Source organism: Mustela erminea, chromosome 10 (assembly GCF_009829155.1).
Source record: "Mustela erminea isolate mMusErm1 chromosome 10, mMusErm1.Pri, whole genome shotgun sequence".
Classification (NCBI taxonomy): Eukaryota; Metazoa; Chordata; class Mammalia; order Carnivora; family Mustelidae; genus Mustela; species Mustela erminea.
The window spans coordinates 79,553,999-79,572,585 of record NC_045623.1 but is presented as its reverse complement, the minus strand read 5'-3'; the positions used below and the strand labels follow the sequence as shown (position 1 = coordinate 79,572,585).

Sequence of the window (18,587 nt, the reverse complement as noted above, 5' to 3'; positions counted from 1 at the left end):
AACTCACAGACCCAAGATCAAGAGTCCCATGCTCCACCAACTGTGCCAGCCAGGTGCCCTGTCTCTTTCTTTCAATTCTACTTTGTTTACTTCTGCTGTAGTCTTTATTATTTCTTTCCTTCTGCTGGTTTTGTTTATTCTTTCCTTAACTCCTTTAGGTGTAAGATTAGGTTATTTGAGATTTTTGTTTGTTTCTTGAGGTAGGACTATATTGCTATAAACTTCCCTCTTAAGACAGATTTTGCTGCATCCCAAAGATCTGGGACAATTGTGCTTTCATTTTTCATTTGTTTCCATGTATTTCTTAAATTTCCTCTTTGATTTGTTGGTTGACACATTCACTATTTGATAGGATGTTATTTAACTGCCATGTATTTGAGCTCCTTCCAGACTCTCTTGGGATGGATTTCTAGTTTCAGAGTGTTATGGTTAGAAGATATCTGGTAGGACTTTAATCTTTTTGTAATTTGTTGAGACTACTTTTGTGGCCTAATGTTATCTGCTCTGGAAAATGTTCCCTGTGTACTTGTAAAGAATGTGTATGAATGCATTGTTCTGAATAGATGTTAAAACCATCTGGTCAAATGCGTCATTCAAAGACAGTTTTCTTATTGATTTTGTTCCAATGAGCTATCCATTAATGTGACTGGGGTGTTAAAGTCCCTGATATTACTGTATTATCATCAGTTACTTCATGTTTGTTATTTACTGCTTTATGTATTCAAGTGCTCCCATGGTGGGTGTATAAATATTTATAATTGTTATATCTTCCTTTTTAAAGATTTTATTTTATTTATTAGAGAGGGAGCATGAGTGGGGAAGGGGGCAGAGGGAGGAGATTCCCTACTGAGCAGGGAGCCCAATGCAGGGCTCAATCCCAGATCCCTGGGATCATGACCTGAGCCGAAGGTAGAGGCTTAACTGACCAAGCCACTCAGGTGCCCCCCACCCTTTTAAACAATTGTTTTATCTTCTTGTTGGATTGTTCCATTTATGATTATATAGTGTCATTCTTTATCTCGTTACAACCTTTATTTTATTTATTTATTTTTAAAAGATTTTATTTATTTGACAGACAGAGATCACAAGTAGGCAGAGAGGCAGGCAGTGAGAGAGAGGAAGGGAAGCAGGCTCCCCACTGAGCAGAGAGCCTGATGTGGGCCTCCATTCCAGGACCCTGGGATCACGACCCGAGCCAAAGGCAGAGGCCTTAGTCCACTAAGCCACCCAGGCACCCCACAGCCTTTATTTTAAAGTCTATTTTGTTGCATATGAGTATTGGTGTCCTGATTTTATTTTCGTGTCTGTTTGCATAACTGCTTCTCCATCCCTTTACTTTCAGTCTGTGTCTTTAGACAGCAGGTGTCTTTAGATCTGAAATGAGTCTCTTATGTAGGCAGCATATATATGGGTTTGGTTTGGTTTTGCATCAATTCCATCACCCAGTCTTTTGATTGGAGCCCTTAGTCCATTTACATCCAAAGTAATTACTGATGAGGATGTGTGTATTGCCATTTTGTTACTTCTGTTTCAGTTGTTTTTGTATTTCTCTGCTCCTTTCTTCCTTTGTTCTCTTATGACTAGTGGCTTTTTTTAGTGACATATTTGGATACCTTTTCCTTTAATTTTTGCACATCTGTTACTGGGTTTTGATTTGCAGTTATCATTAGGTTTGTACATAACATCTTCTGCATAGAGCAGTCTATATTAAATTGATGGTTGTTTAAGATGAGCCCATTCTTTACAACCCCCCACCCTTTTCATTTAGGTGTATGTTGTCCTGCTTTACATCCTTTTATTTTCTGAGTCCCTTGACTGATTTTTATAAACATACTTATTTTTACTGCTTTTGTGCTGCTTTTCTTAATTTTAGAGTCTTTTCTGTCCACTCAAAAAGTCTTAACACTTCTTATAGGGCTGGCTTAGTGCTCATGAATTCCTTTAACTTTTGTTTTCTGGGAAGCTCTTTATCTGTCCTTCTATTTGGAATGATAGCTTTCCTGGATAGAATATTATTCCTGGCTGCAGGTTTTTCCTTTCAACACTTCGAAGAGATCACGGCACTCCTTTCTGGCTTGCGATGTTTCTGCTGAAAACTCAGCTGATAACCTTATGGGGTTTCCCTTGTATGTGACTGTTTTTTTTCCTCTCTGTCTCTCTCTTATTGCTTTTTTTTTTTTTTTTTAAGATTTCATTTATTTATTTGACAGAGAGAGAGATCACAATTAGGCAGAGAGGCAGACAGAGAGAGGGGGGAAGCAGAGCAGAGAGCCTGATATGGGACTCGATCCCAGGACCCTGAGATCATGACCTGAGTTGAAGGCAGAGGCTTAACTCACTGAGCCACCCAGGCACCCTCTCTCTCGTTACTTTAAAATCTCTTTATCACTGCTTTTTGCTATTTTAATTACTATGTGTCTTGGTGTAGCCCTCCTTAGGTTGATTTTGTTTGGGGATTCTCAGTACCTTCTGAATCTGGATTTCTGTTTCTTCCTTCCACTTCTTCAGCTGTTATTTCCTCAAATAAATATTCTGCCTCCTTTTCTCTGCTTGTTCTGGGATCCCTATAATGCAGATGTTATATGCTTGATGGTGTTGCTGAGTTCCCAAAGTCTACTCTCATTTTGCGTATTTGTCCCCTCACCTGGTGAACATGATTACTTTCCATTACCTTGTGCTCCAGGTCCCTGAGTCATTCTCTGAGCCCTCTGGCCTACTATTTATTCTATCTGGTGTGTGTGTTTTAAAAGTCATTTGTTGTGTCCCTCATCTCTGATTGGTCCTCTTTTATCTCTTTGTTAGGAGTCTCACTGATATTCTCTATTCTTGGCAAGCATGGGATCATTTTGATCACTATTTTAAATTCTCTATCAGGTATATCATTTACCTGTTTTCCTTAGGTCTCTTGCTTTGGTTTTGTCCTGTTCTTTCATTTGGAACATGTTTATCTCCTTATTTTGTCTAACTCTCTGTGTCTGTTTCTCTGTGTTAGGAAGGTCAGCTATGTCTCCTACTCTTATAAGTAGTGGTCTTCTGAAGAAGAGGTCCCGTAGTGTCCTACAACAGTGTCCCCTGTTCACTGGAACCTGATGCCTCACAGGATGTCTCCTATATGTGTTGGATACAGCCTGCTGTTGTGGCTGAGCTGCTTTTTCTTTCAGTCTGATTGTCCGTGATGGTTCTCTCTGCCTGTTGTGGGTAGTGTTTGGTCTCTGTGGCGGTGGAGGGCCAGTCTGGGGCCACGGCAGCCTTGAGTGGAGTCACATCAGGCATTTGTGAAACGCAGCAGCACCAAACCACAGGGTGTCTTCCTGTGTTGTCCCCTGAGCAGCTTTTGTTGGTGTGTGGGGCCTATAATAAGACCTGCTGTCTGTCCCCAGTCATCTGCTGGGGCGCAGCCTGACTGGTGCATGTAGTCATCTTTGCCTGGGGCAGGAGTCTCGTTGGGGGTCCTGTGGGGATGTGTGCACACCACCGTGCTTATGGTACGACCTTGATTGGGCTCCAGCCAAGACTCTACTGGAGGGGGTGGGTTTGCCACACTCATGGGAGGTGGGCTACACAGTGTTTGCCGGGGAGGGGGGGTGCTGTGCTGGTGCTCTGCAGGAGAACACTGGCCTCTGCAGGAAGCGAGGCCAGCCAAAGCTCAGGGGGGCTGGTGGGAGCAAGGTTTGTGCGACCACCCTCTCTCTGCAGGAGGGGACCCACGGTGCTGGAACTGAGGTGGGCATGGCTGCAGGAGGGGGGTGGCAATGTAGGTGGGGGGTATTGTGGGTTCCCCACAGGCTGTGTATTTATGCTGGGGGATGGGAGGGAAACGGTGCCTGTCCACTCCTTTGTTCCCAAAGGAATCCCCCAACATCTCTGTGCCCGGGATCACACTCAGGGGTAAACATCTCTCCCTCCCCTATGGCCCAAGGTTTCTTCCAGCTGCTGCTTCTGTGTTGGATCTCTGTGGGCCATCTGTCCCACTGTCTCCATAGGCGGGGACTCTGTTTCCTCCAGCCTTCCCAGAACCAGGCTGCTCAATTTTCAAATTCCAGGATTCAAGTCCTGCTGGTTGTAAGAACTCATGAAATTCAACTCCTCTGGTTTCCAAAGCCCAATGTTATAGGGATTTGCCTTCCCCACGCAGCTCCTTATTAGTGTTTCTGTCCCCTATCTCAGACAGCTGCCAGGCCTGGGGAGCTTCCTGCCACGCTTCTGCCCTTCCTGCTCTCTTCCATGTGGCCTCTTCCCTGCCTCTGGTTTTGGAGTTTGTTCTGGTCCTTTGGTCATTTTCTGCCTTACTTACAGGGATAGGTCATCTAGCCGTATGTGCAGGACGGAGTGAGCTCAGAGTCCTCCCCCTCTGCCATCTTCTACCAACTCTGCCATTCCTAAGTGCTTTAAATGTTCTTGATTCTGGGGTTGAGATTTCTTTCTAGAATGTTTACCTAGAATCCCAGTTCCTGGTATCCCCGAGCCTATTTGTCTAGTAAGAGGTGGTTGAAGGTGAGGCCCCCAGGGGAGAGAAACTGCGCCTCACTGACAGGGGCTTTGGCTCTGCAGCCCTGCATTCCTCACGTCAAGTGGGATGGATATGTCCCCAGCCCCCAGAAGCCACCTTCCGGGAGGAGCTCAGGGATGATGAGACCTGTGAGTCCCCGGGCTGTCCTTGATGCATGTGCTTCATGCTCCTCCTGGCTCCTGGGCGCCTGCAGCTCCCAAGTCAGGATGGCTCGATGGGCTCCGGCTGCAGGGAGGTGTTGGGTGGCCAGGAAGGTGATGCTGGAAGTGGTCAGAGGCCGAGTCACAGGGCCTTGGGGTCCCACTTATGGTGCCAGGTGGGTGGACTTAATCCTACGTAAACTGAGAAGCTGGTGCAGGGGGTTAGCAATGAAGTCTCCGGAGCTGACTTACTCTAGAAGCGTTGCTCTGGCTGCAGTGTGCAGGTGGGCAGGATCAAGGGTGGGGCAGGCAGGGAGCGGCTCGGGGCCCCTGTGGTCCCCTGACAAGGGATGGGGCAGGGCTGCTGTCCAGAGTAGGTGGGGGTGGGGGTGGGGGTGAACCCTGGGATCTGCAGGTGAACCCAGGGATAGGAGGCCTTGTCTGGGGACAGAGTTGCTGTTGGAGTAGAAGGACTGCTTTGTTGTGCTTTGTTGTGGGTCCTGTTTGTCTACTGGCATGTTCCCCGTCTCCCTAGCCCATCCCACCACTGCTCAGGAGAACTGTTTTTAGGAGGCCTGAGGCCACTCCCTCAGCAGGCTCTTTGCTGGCAGTCAGGCTGTTAGGAGGGTCACAGGTCCCCACACCTGGTCCCTGTCCTGCCGCCGAGAGCCACGTGACTCAGCATCACACGTGGCCTCCACATCCCTGGTCTCCGTCTGCCCAGAATAGGAGCTGCCTTGGAGGTCACTGTCAGGGCTGGGAAGTGCTTTGAGGAGTAAGAGCGCCGGACACTCCGGGGGCGGACCGAGGATTCTGGGCTTTGTTTGGTTCTGGGAACATTCACTGGCCCACATTTGGGAGGGGAGACGTACGGCAAACAGCTAATGGGGACAAGAGATGATCAGACACATCATGAAAGCACAGAGAGAGGAGCAGAGGGGACCTCGGAGGGCTCCTGGGCACACCATGTGCTGGGGTGTCCTGTCTGAGGGGAGCGGATGGGCCCTAAGGGCAGCGGGCCAGGGCAGGGGTGAGGGGCACGGGGTGGGGCAGGTCCCCGCATGAGCACCTGCCTGCACTACAGGCAGAGGATGGAGCAGGGGAGGGTGAGTGGCCAGAGACTCTGGGGCCAGCGAGGGCGGGGGTGCCAGGGCAAGGCTGCCGTGTTCATACCTTTGCTGCCCCCCTGCTCCGGCCAGGTGCACCTGATGAAGCCAGATGCAGTCCCCAAGGCGTGCTGCGCCCCCACCAAGCTGAGCGCCACATCCGTGCTCTACTACGACAGCAGCAACAATGTCATCCTGCGCAAGCACCGCAACATGGTGGTCCGGGCCTGTGGCTGCCACTGAGGCCAGTGCCCACCGCAGGGGGACCCCCCGCCGAGGGCAGGCCCCTCTCCAGAGCCAGGAAACCTTCCAGGGCCATCACTGCTCAGGTGGAGTGGCAGGGAGGGCCTGCCACACTCCTGCCACAGCCTGCCAGGGTCTCCCCAGATCTCTCTGCCCCTTCCCCTGGGCTTTGTGGCAGATGGGCTGGCGCAGCTCTGACAGGCCTAACGCCCTCAGCAGCCCCAGACACACAGACCGCACTGGGTTCCAGTTGGAAGTCCTGCCTTAGGACGCATGCTGGGCCACCCCAGCCCAGACTGGCTGGCCCAGGCCCATCTGAGGGGCATCTGGAGCGTGAGGCCGGCTGGCTGGGCTCTGAGCAGGGAGGGGGCGTCTTCCCCTTTCCAGGCAGCACACTGGGCATTTCCAGAGCACGCATTCGCCTTCAGGACCGTGTATTACTGGGCTCAGGACTTGGCCCACTAGCAGTTAGCACATTAGAAACAGAACAACCCGGACAGGCCTCGTACTAAGACAGACAGAAGCCAAGAGGGATGATTTATGGCGTGTCTTCCCCTCCTGTGGGGAAGAGGTGACCACCGCCTGCAGACGTGGATAACCTAGGGGCGTCCAGTTCCCTCCAACTTTTCCATGTGAGGTTCTGCACTAAGACAAAGTTAGCTCTCAAGAAGTGATGACAGTGGCCGCAGTGGGAGGTCCATGGCACTCAGGCCCCTGCTCCCCAGCTCCTCACCCACAGCCAACGTCAGTAAGCAGCCCGGGTGGATTTTCCAGTGACCTGGACTGGCCTCAGAACCCTCAGCACAGAACTCCAGACACCCAGCAGCTTGAGCTCGGGTCCCCCTTCTGCCACACTAAGGAGCAACCATTTCACCCACAGATGGTACCTGGGCCACCGCAGGCCAGGCCCAGGGCCAGGGTGGGAACTATCTGGTAGAGTCCAGGACTGGTGAACAGGTTGTTCACCAGTCTGCACGACCCTGTGCGCCCAGGAGCGCCTTCCTATTTCTCAAGACCTGTGAGCCAAAGAAAAGGCCCCTGTCCCGGGGGAGTGACAGGCAGTAATGAGGCTGGCCCAGGTGGGGAGGTTCCCGCAAACCACTGTTCTCCTTGGAGCAGCTGCCCCAGGCAGCTGGGCTGTTTATTTGATTTCTGACTTGCTAAGCCTGTAATTTACCTGCTGGCACAGAGAGAGTCCAGCTGCCCGAACCCTAAAATACTGTGTCATCAAAAGCAGCTCGTGGGCCCGCCCCACCCCACAGACACAGCCCAGCCCAGGTGGAGCCCCCCATGTGCCCAAGGATGAGTCCTTCAGGAGTCGCTCTGCACCCCGAGGAGGGGCCTGGGCCAGCAGGTGTGGACGTTGGGACCCTGCTGCAGGACAGCGGCCCCTCCACAGGGATGGGGAGGGGAGTCTGGAGTGAGTGCAGAGGGAGACCCTCCCCGTGTACACCAAGGGTGCACCCAGACTATCTGCGAGGTGGGCAGTTCCCTAGTAGCAGGGGGCTGTGACCTCAGGCTGGCAGGGATTGGAGCACAAAGTGGCTGGAGTGTCAGGAGACCTGTATTCTGGTTCCAACTCGGCCACTGACCTGTTTGCTATCCGGACAAGGCCCCTTCCAGATTCAAGCTTCAGTTTCTCTTCTGTGACATGGGGACACAGGACTCCTTCCTCAGCCTGAAACCCGGACCCTCCCTTCTCTGCCACGGCCCAGACATAGCTTGAGTCCAGCTGCCACAGGACATGAAACCTGCCATCTAGGGACCTTAGCTAATGGCTCTCTCTTCCCAGCATCAAGGGCAGTGGAGGTTTGGAGACTTTGGACAAATGTCAGTATTTGGTCTCTCCAGCGCCTAGCACATAACCTGGCATGCTCTGGAAAGCTTGTAAAATGAATGCTTTAAAGGTGCAGACTGCCTTGGCCACTGGGTATGCCGAGCAGGCACATCAGTACCATGATCTGAGTCCCTTTCTGTACAATCAGGCCAAAAGTAGACTGGTCATCGCCTTTCTGACAGACTTCTAGAACCTCCAGCCATCCAGGCAGCCACCAAATGGAAACCAAACAAAAAAGGCTTCAGAGAACAATGGATGCAAAGTCAGTAAAGGGACAGACATCTTGTTTACATGGTTGCCCTGGCAGCCCAGACTTCGTTCAAGGCTGCACATTAGAAGCCTAAGGCTGGTCACCTCAGGCCCACTGACAGCAAAGGAATGCTTCCAGGAAGAGAGGCCAGAGGAATAGCCAAGTTTGAGGCCCTTAGTGTATGTGGGGGGGGGGGGCACTGCTCTGTGTGCCTCCCCCCCAGTGCATCTCCACCATTATAGCACAGCCCTGGCCGGATGCCAGCCCATCAGGCAAAGCCCTGTTCTTGGGTCTCTCTGAAGGGACGTGGATAACATGCTTCTAGAAATGCCCAGAACTACACAGGAAAGGGGGCTGTGAATAAGGCAGGGTGGGTTTTGGAGCCAGGAGACCTGGCATGGAATCCTGGCTCTGCCTCTTGTTAAACTGACCAAATTCTGAGGTAGAGGATTTTTCCCTCTGAATGGGGTATCGGTTCTGCCCTTCCAAGGCCATCAGGGACAGATCAGGTGGGATCTGGTGCATCCACGAAAGCACTCGGCACGGCGTCTGCATGGTGCCCAGTGACCGGCATCTGCCAGAGGTCTTAGTTTGAATGAATGTGTGTATCTGGGCCTCCCCTGTTGGCCTTGCTGTTAACACCTGCTCCTCCCAGAATATGTACAGGAGATGTTGTGTTACTTTAAAGCTGCACTTTTCTTAAAAAATCTAAATGTGGTCCTATCTCAGGAGGAGGTAGGGACTCACACAGTACCCTGCCTGTGGAAGTCCCAGCCTGCAGGGACAAACAGGGACTCACAGTGAGCCATGCGACCCGGCACCTCTGCTGAGGACGGAGCTGTTGTGTCCCCACTCCCGACATCCAGCACCGACCTGTGACCTCCAGGAAGCTGAAGTGGGGGTGTCCTGGAATTTCTCTTCTTACTGGGAAGCCTTGAGCAAGCACTTGGTTCTTTAAAATTTTTTTCCTTGCTGAAGAAAATATTTTGTGTGCACCAGGGAAATTTTTGAAAATAAAAAGCAGAATACAAATACACATAATCCGAGCACACAGAGCTAAGCATTGTTAATAATCCCTTCCAGTCTTTTTCCTTGACACACACGTCTGTCTTTATGTAGAATATATGGATTTTTTGCAAAGTTAGGATCATATTCTATGCACTTCTTGATCTGACTTACTCAATCTATGACATATTTAGAAAATTTGTTATTAAATCTTCTTTGAAAATATAACTTGCAGCATCCTATCCCTTGACCTCTGTCCCAGTTCTGTCACCATTCTTTCCCTGGAGGCAGGTGTGGGGCACCCACGACCTTGCTCTCGGGAGCCCTGGCCCAGCCCCAGAAAGGCAGGCAGCCGGGTGCTCGGGTCACCAGCCAGGATTCTCGGGACCCTACATCTCACCACCTGCAGGGGGGTGGTTACGGGTGGACCCCTGTGATGGGGAAGCCCTCGCACAACAGAGAGAGTGCGGCTGCCACCCTGTGGTTCCCGGTCTGCCGGCTTCCTGGACAGCCTGCTGGTCCTGCCTTCCCAGGGCGACCAGGGAAGCAAAGTAAGGGACCTGGCCCTCCCACCTCCCAGGTTCACAGGGTTGTGACGGGTCCTCCCTCCTGGGGCTCCAGGCCAGCCTGCTCCCCTTCCCCACATGCCCTCCTGAGAGCCAGCCTTGTTGAGGACTTGGCAGACCTCTCTCCTCTCACAGATGTCACACCAGCCCCGAGCAGCTGCCATTATCCTGGCCTCACTGCTGCCTGTCCTGACAGCCATGACTGGGCAGCAGTGAGAGGGAGGCCTGGGTTAGGGAGCGAGGGTCCCTGCTGGGAATCCTGCAGGTGGAGATCCCAGCCACAGAGGTGGGCCCCAGCCCACCAGAGGGGGACGAGTCCCACCCAAAAGCAGAGGCCAAGGTTGGCCTATGATGCCAGAGACAGGGCTAGCAGCATCCCCTCCCCCACAGGAGCTGGCCTGGGGTCCCAAGCCAGTGGGCTTCTCTCCTCCCTTCCAGGCTCAACCTGACTTCAACCCAAAATGAGAACCAGCCCTGCCCAGCGGTTCCTGAGCTTCAAGCCTTATCTAGAGCCCCTGGCCGGCAGCAGGGGAGCGGGCGGCAGCCCTGGACATTGTTTCTGGTGACCGATGGGACATGCTGGGAGGTGGCCCGGCTGCCAAACACTGGTGTAGGCAGCGTGGTGTGCCACACTACAAGCTGTGGCACCAGACTTCGATTTCCACTGGTTATGGGGTCCGGGGGTGGGAAGCATCTCTGGCTGACTCCCCAGCACCAAGCACACAGGAGGTCTCCGGGCCTTCTCAGTGCGACAGTGCCAACCAGTGGTCAGTGACTGAACAACGGGTGGCCTGGTGCCCATCACACTCACGGCCACATGTGAGGGCACCAGTGGAGCCTAGCTCAGCTACCTTGCTGGCCTGGGAGCAGGGGACACGAGGACCGAGGCCCTCCTGCACCAGCTCTGACCTCGGCTGCTTGCGGGGGTCGGACAAGGGTGGGAGACGGCGGGGGAGGGTCCTTGGCCTTGGAAGATGGTCCAGTCACAGCTGCAACCTCTGCAAACTCCTGGGACCTGGCTGGCGGGCAGCAGCACAAAAGCTAGGACTTACGTTATGGGAAGTGACGCCCTCAGAGGGGTGTGTGTGCACACTGCCAACAGCCCTTCGAGCAGTCCCCTCAGAATCTAGGACAACACCATGTGGATCCTTAGTTTTTTGCTCAATGGACAGTCAAGGAAATGGTAAGCAGAGCTGCTTAAATCATTTTAGATTGGTTTGTGCTTTCATTTCTACTTTGTAACCAGGCTAAGCCCCAGTGTAGCTCACAGTCTAGCCACTCAAAAGGTAACTGTGGATTCGTCTCGGGAACGCAAAACTGGTTTAACATCCAAAAAGCAATACAATACAGTACCTTAACAGAATAAAGTACAAAAGACACACAATCCTCTCCACAGACACGGAAAAGGCATGTTATAAAACCAACACCTCATGATAAGCACTCAACAAAAAAGGAATAGAAGGGAACTTCCTGAGTCTGATAAAGAGCACCTACAAAAAACCCCCACATGGTGAAGACCAGATATTTCCCCCGTAAAGGCAGGAATAAGACCAAGATGTCTGCCCTCACCACTTCCATTCAACATTGTACTAAAAGTTCTAGTCAGGGGAAATGGCAAAAAAATGAAGTGAAATTTGCAGATGACATGATATGGTGGTATACAAAAAATCCTAAGGAATTCACTAGAAAACTATTAGGACTAATAAATTCAGCAAAGTTGCAGAATATGAAATCAATGTACAAAAATCAGTTTCTATACTCTAGCAATGAACAATCTGAAAATGAAATCAAGAAAACAATTCCAGGGGTGCCTGGGTGGCTCAGTCAGTTAAGCATCTGCCTTTGGCTCAGATCATGGTTCCAGGGTGCTAGGATCGAGCCCCATGTCGGGATTCCTACTCAGTGGGAAGCCTCCTTCTCCCTCTCTGCCTGTCACTCTCCCTGCTTGTCCTATCTCACTCTCTGTCAAATAAATAAAAATCTTTAAAAAAAGAAATAACTCCATTTCCAATAACAGCAAAAAAATTAAAAACTTAGGAATAAATTCAACACCCTCGCTTCTGCCCTCTGCTGGCCCCACAAAATGTCTGGGTCCCTGACCTTGTGAGATCCCGGTCTCCTTCTCCACATTCCTTGTCCCTTGTAGGCCAAGAGTAGGCTGGCTTTGCCCAATAAAGAGGTTTCCTGGGGGAAAAAAAAAAAAACCAAACAGAAGAAAACAAAAGAAAATATAGGCTTATACTCTGGTAACGATAAGATATTACTGAAAGAGGTGAAAGGAGACCTAAACAAATGGGAAGACCCCCATGTACGGACTGGAAAACTTAATACTGTTTAGATGGCAACACCTTCCAAACTGATCTATCGATTCAGTGCAACCTCCATCAAAATCCCAGCTGGTTTTTTTGCAGAAATTGACAAGTTATTCCCAAAATTCATGTGGAAATGCTAGAGACCTAGAATAGCCAAAACAATCTGAAAAAAAAAAGAACAAAATCGTGGAGGACACACACTTGACAAATTCAAAATGTACTATGGAGCTGAAGGATACATGACAGCATGGGACTGGCATGGGACAGATCTACAGATCAACGAGACGGAATAGAAAGGCCAGAAATACAACCCAGGGATGGTTTTATTGGCATCAACAGGGATGCCAAGACATTTAAACAGGAAAAGAACAGCCTTTTCAACAGATGATCCTGCAACAACTGGGCATCCACATGCAAAAGAAGGAAATGAGACTTCTTTTCTCACACTATAACACAAAAATTAACTCAAAATGGATCAAAGCCCTAAATGTAAGAGCTAAGCCATAAAACTCTTAAAAGAAAATATAAGAGTAAATCTTCATAATCTTAGGTTAGGCAAAACTTTCTTAGTTATGATGTCAAAAATATACTGATGGAAGAAAAAATAGATAAATTGGACTTAAGCAGAATTAAAACCTTTGTGCTTCAAAGCACACTGTAAAGAAAGAAGACAACATCCCACAGAATGACAGAAAACACTTGCAAATCATGTATCTGATAAGAGACCTACACCTAGAATATTAAAAGAACTCTTGCAATTCAATAATAATGATGATGCTAAGCTGAGCAGGCAGCTAGGTGGGCGGCGTTGGTGCGGACAGAGACAAGGAAGAGGGGAGGAAGTGTCTGGCAGGGAAGCAGCAAGAGAGCCCGTGAGCTCTGAGACACCCCATGGGGACCAGCATGGCTGATGGGAGGGCAGGAAGCCCTGGGACTGGAAAGGTCAGGCGAGGGTGCTGGCTCTAAATAGGGTAAGACTGCCCCCTCGAGGCCACTTGGAAACTTCAAGGTTTATGTTTTGGTTGTCGGTAATCCTGGGGTGATATTGGCATTATGGGGAAGGGAGCAAGGAATCATTGTCTAGCAATGTCCCACGTAAGGAAGAATAAATCTTTTTCTTCTCTGTTTTTTTAAAGCAGGCTCCCTGCCCAGCATAGAGCCTAACATGGGGCTTGAACTCATGACCCTGAGATCAAGACCTGAGCTGAGATCAAGAGTTGGACACTTGGGCGCCTGGGTGGCTCAGTGGGTTAAGCCGCTGCCTTCGGCTCAGGTCATGATCTCAGAGTCCTGGGATCGAGTCCCGCATCGGGCTCTCTGCTCAGCAGAGAGCCTGCTTCCCTCTCTCTCTCTCTGGCTGCCTCTCCGTCTACTTGTGATTTCTCTCTGTCAAATTAATAAATAAAATCTTTAAAAAAAAAAAAAAAAAAGAGTTGGACACTTAACTGACTGAGCTACCCAGGTGCCCTAAGGAAGAATTATTCTTAATCCTCTCAGACTTTCAAATGCCCTGAGAAACATTCATGTAGCAGAGAATTATCTTAAGAACGTAACTCCATTTTACATACAAATCCAAAGACTTATAGGAGCTCCTGGGGGACTCAGCTGGTTAAGTGGCAAACTCTTGGTTTTGGCTCAGGTCATGAACTCAGAGTCCTGGGATCAAGCCCCACATTGGGCTCTCTGCTCAGCAGGGAGCCTGCTTCCTCCACTCTCCCTCTGCCTGCCTCTCTGCCTACTTGTGATCTCTGTCAAATTAAAAAAATAAAAATAATAAAAAATTTAAAAAAATAAAAAACTTAAAAAAAAAAAAAAAGAAACTTCTTTTAAAAAAAAAGAAAGAATATGTAAGAAAATAGGAAACATACAACACCGGTGAATAGCAGCTACCTCAAAGAGATGTGGAGGGGTGGGGGAGGGGGGAGCAGTGAGGAGAAAAAAATGTCAGCTTTCAATTTAAAGCCCACACATGGACGCTTCAAAGTGGGGAAAGTTGGCAGCCGGCTCCTTAAGCAAGCGGCCGAAGTTACTGTCACAAATACTAGCAGTGACCTCTTCACGCACGTCCTTACGCGATGCCCTAGTGAGGTGTTCCGGGGAGAGGACCTCACTGGGGAGTACCAGGCAAACACTGAGAAACGGTCTTAAAAAACAGGCCTGTTCTCTTCAAAGTCATCGAGATCAAGAAAGACACTGAGACCCTGCTCCAAACAGAGGGAGACTAGAGTCTGGACCCTGCCGTGCAGCAGTCCTTGCCAGGGAAGGCCAACCGCTACGGTTACTAGAAAGGGCGATACTGGGGAAGGGGACGAGATCTGAGCGCGGCCTGAAGACCAGAAACAGTGCACAGATGCTCGATTTCCTGATTTTGATGGTCACGCTGTGATCACGTAAGGGAACATTCTTGTTCTTAGGAAATATATACTCAACTATTTAGGGATCAAGAGACATGGTATCTTCAACTTCCTCTCAACTGGCAGAGTAGGGGGCAAGTTTATCTATCTGTGTGTATGAATTAAATGGAAAAGAGTAGGAGGCAAAAATAAATTAATGAGTGGATAAAGGCTATATGAGTTCCCTGTACTATTCTTACAGAATTCTTATTCCACTTATCTGTAAGCCTGCAAATATATCAAAACAAAACTACAAAAAAAAAAAAAAAATACAATTTATGAGTTTCAACTGCCTATTCTTTCTAATGTTCCCAAAACTGTGTGCTCAGGCTCATGTGATGAGATGCTGGGGTCCTGGATGCCTCGGAAGGGCTCAGATAAAAAGTGCTAAAGTCTCCGATTCCAGGCAGCTTCCTCCCCAGCCTGCTTGGCCTCCAGCATCCTGCCCCAAGTCCCGCGCACCTGCAGTCACGGGGACAACGTCCGAACGCAGCAGCATCTGGATGCGGCCGGCCGGCTTGTTCCCAGTCTTGGTGTCCATGTACTCCTGAGGGTTTGAGCAGGCCTTTTTTGCCATGGGCTCCCCCTAGACGCAGAAGAAATGGTCAGGCCGGAGAGCACCCCGCCTCCCCAAGCCAGAGACTGAGTCTTCTGCATCCACACCAAGAACCCAGATGCGGGGAGTGGGCTGCAGCCAGGTGCTCTCAGGGAAGGTCTGGGGCCACAGAAGGGGAGGTGGAAGGCAGCTGCCAGCTGGACCCCCAGTGATAGGGACCCCCCCCCAACACACACATTGCTGCACCCTGGTCCAGGGTCACAGAACCCCACCTCCCTGGCCTGCAGTGCACCACTCTTCACACCCGCAAATCCCAGTTCAGGAGTGCCTGAGTGACTCAGCAGGTTAAGTATCTGCCTCTGGCTCAGGTCATGGTCCCAGGGTCCTGGGATTGAGCCCTAGGTGGGGCTCCCTGATCACTGGGGAGCCTGCTTCTCCCTCTCCCTCTGCCGCTCTCTCTACTGCTTCCCCTGCGTATAGTCTCTCTCTGTGTGTCAAATAAATAAATAAAACCTTTTAAAAAACAAAACAAAATGAAAAACAACCCCAGTTCCAGCCCACCCCCCTTACTCGAGTCACAGGGACCCATGACTTCCCTCCATGCCGCGCCCTACAGGTCCTAGCCTGGCTGCAGCGGAAGCAGAAAGGGCTGCGCTGGGGTGGGGCCCCGAGCGCCCAGGAGACAGCGAGGAGGTCAGGCCTTGCCTTGAGCTCCGAGTGCACCGGGATGACTCACTGAGAAATACAGCAGCCAGGATAAACCCTACCGTCGTTTGCTAGAGGAAACCTCGGTCTCTGAGTTATCTGTGATGTGATGAAGAGGTCAATATAAATGTGTTGAGCTTGCAGGCCCAGTACTGGAACTGTGAAATCAGGCCTCTGAGGTGTCCTGGCCCAGCAGGGGAGCGCTGACCTCGGGGGCGCGGGAGGCGCAGAGCCCGGGCCCCACACAGCCTTCGTTCCCATCGTGGGTCCACCACCACTTCAGAGATGTGACGTGTTTGGGCAAGTTATTGGCTCTCCCTGGGCTCAGTTTTGTCACCTTGAGTTGGAGACAGTAGTAGTACTTACCTCCAAGGGTTATCATCAGGATTCAATATCGGTAAAGCACTTAGAACAGTGCCTGGTACAGAGCAAACAACATTTCAACATCTCTTATAAAATACGGTCAAAATAATGCCCTAAGTGCCAGGACTGGGGGTGCCGGAGGGGCCCAGAGCCCATGGAAGCCCAGAAGGAACCTTATCTCACTCCACTGGAGGAGTCAGAAAAGTTTCCTGGCAAAGGTAGCAACTGAGCTCCGCGATGAAAGGTGAGTAGGAGTGAGTAAGATGAAGTCGACTGGAAAGAGAACTTCCAGGCCAAGGAACTGCTTATGTGAAAACACAGAGATTTCTAAGGACCTACAAACTCTGTCCTAGAATGCCAAATGGGGACACAACGTGGAGACATGAGTGGGGTCCAAACACGGAGGGTCCTTCTGGGCCCCTGAAGGAACCTGGACTCATCGCTGCAGAAGAGGAGTCCTCAGGCGGCTTGGGGAGAGCCATATGGCCTGCTCTGAGCCTCAGAAAGCTCCCTCTGGCTGCTCAGGACAGGAGCAAAGAGACCCAGGGCGGGGACACCAAGCTAGGGAGTGGTTGTCACTATTCTTAGGAGCCATGAGAGAGGCTGAGCCAAGCCCCCGCGGCGGGAACGAACAGGAGAGAAGATGCGAGCCGACGCAGAGGGAACATTAGCAGGGTATATGGCAATACAGCAGGTGTGGACGGTGGTGCGGGGCCGGAGAAGGCACAGAAGTCCCTGGTTTGGGCGGCTGCAGGAGACACCAGAATTCACTCAGATTGGGGACTCAGGATGGTCAGGCCCGAAGGAGAGAGGAAATCCAGTTAGCACGTACTATGCTGATCTATGGTGACTGGGAGAGAGGAAATCCACTCGGGACAGGCTCTGTTGATTTATGGTGACTGGGAGACATGCAGGCAGAAACACATGAAACTCAGCAGAGAGGTCAAGGCTAGCCCTGGCCATCAGGAAATCAGCAGCAGGCTGAGTGGCTGTGATAAGCCCAGGCACAGGCCACAGTGGCCGAAACTGCAGGGGCAGCGCGCAGAGAGGAGCCGAGGGCTAAGCGAGGAGCTCCCACCAACACCGCTGCTCCAAGGGTGGGCAGACGAGGGGGAGCTCGCTTATTTACTCCCAGAAGCAAGGGTCGCGAGGGATATGGAGACGTAGGAGAAAGTGTTGAGGCAGGAAGCGCCTGGCACCTGGTACATTCTGAGGGGCTGGGGCCTCTCTGGAATCAGGCCAGGAATAGGAAGACAGCGAGCTGGTGCCAAAGGCTTCAGTGAGGCTGCAGGAAAGGTCAGGAGGATGGCGGGCGCTGGTGAGGGGGTGTCCTCACGGTCCTTTCTCAGCTCAGACCCCCATCTAGCAGTCACAAGCCGGTACCCAAGCACGCACAGCGACTTCTCACCCAGAGCCCCGCGTGGAGGAGATAGCCTCCTCTCAGCTCACCCAGCGCCGCCCACCTCAGAAGCGCCCTGGGTGGAAAGTGCCAGCCCTTCTGGGGAGGCGCATGCCTTCCATCTCACCTCCTGGGCTTCCTCTGACAGGCTCCGACCCTTCTTCCTCTATATTCTCTTCGAGAGTCTTCCCAGAAAACTTCTTCCGGCAGTCATCACTGCCCACACTGAAAGGAAAGAATCAAACAAATGCTCAGAAACTCCAGCTGCTGGCCCACAGCTCGCTAGCTGTGCCCAGTCCTTCGCTATTCTGTCAGCAAAGTGGACACCCCATGGGGCTCTCACGCAGAGGCAGACGAGAGAACCAAAGCAGGACTGAAACAAGCCAAAAGGGAAGTCCTAGCCGCTGTCAAGGCTGGAAGGGCACAGTCTGTGTCTACATCCCGGAGCAAGACTCGCATGGGGACAATGGCTCTAGCTTTGCGGAGAATCTCATCCTGTTTCCAGGGAGCTGCCGCACTCCCTTCCCCGCCACACCCCTCTACCCGTGGACACATGCCGCCACGGCAGCAAATGTCTCTAGCTGTGTCTCTAATAAATAAATAAAATCTTAAAAAAAAAAAAAAAAGGCAGCAGAGGCAAAGCTGAGGACATGACAAGGAATCTGCAGTTGTCCCCACTCTCCTGGTCATGAGGAGCCTTCCTTAATCTTCACCACGTTGGCTAAATGGACACGAATTATCCGCCCACAGAATTCAATTCATTCTGAAAAGACTGCAATACAACTCAGCTTCTTAAACCTTGTTTTATTTTTTTTTTAAGGTTTTATTTATTTATTTGACAGAGACTGTGAGAAAGGGAACACAAGCAGGGGGAGTGGGAGAGGGACAAGCAGGCTTCCCGTCAAGCAGGGAGCCCAACTCGGGGCTTGATCCCAAGACCCTGGGATCATGACCTGAGCTGAAGGCAGATGCTGAACTATTGAGCCATCCAGGTGCCCCTTAAACTTTGTTTAAAAAAAAAAAAAAAAAAAAAAGGACACCTGGGAGGCTCAGTCATTAAGCGTCTGCCTTCAGCTCAGGTCATGATCCCAGGGTCCTAGGATCGAGGCCCACGTCGGGTCCCTGCTCGGCAGGAAGCCTGCTTCTCCCTCTCCCACTCCCTCAGTTTATGTTCCCCCTCTCTCTGTGTCTCTCTCTGTCAA

At 51.0% G+C, this 18,587-nt stretch overlaps 1 protein-coding gene across 1 annotated transcript in view; it reads left to right on the top strand.

Moving 5' to 3' along the window:
* The window catches only part of LOC116567185 (bone morphogenetic protein 8A-like), a 33,253-nt gene extending 26,172 nt beyond the window's left edge, over positions 1–7,081 (top strand). The window contains 1 exon segment of the mRNA XM_032302101.1: positions 5,850–7,081. Coding sequence (XP_032157992.1) covers positions 5,850–5,999 — 150 coding nt within the window. The 3' untranslated portion in view covers positions 6,000–7,081.
* The last annotated feature ends 11,506 nt before the right edge of the window (positions 7,082–18,587 follow it).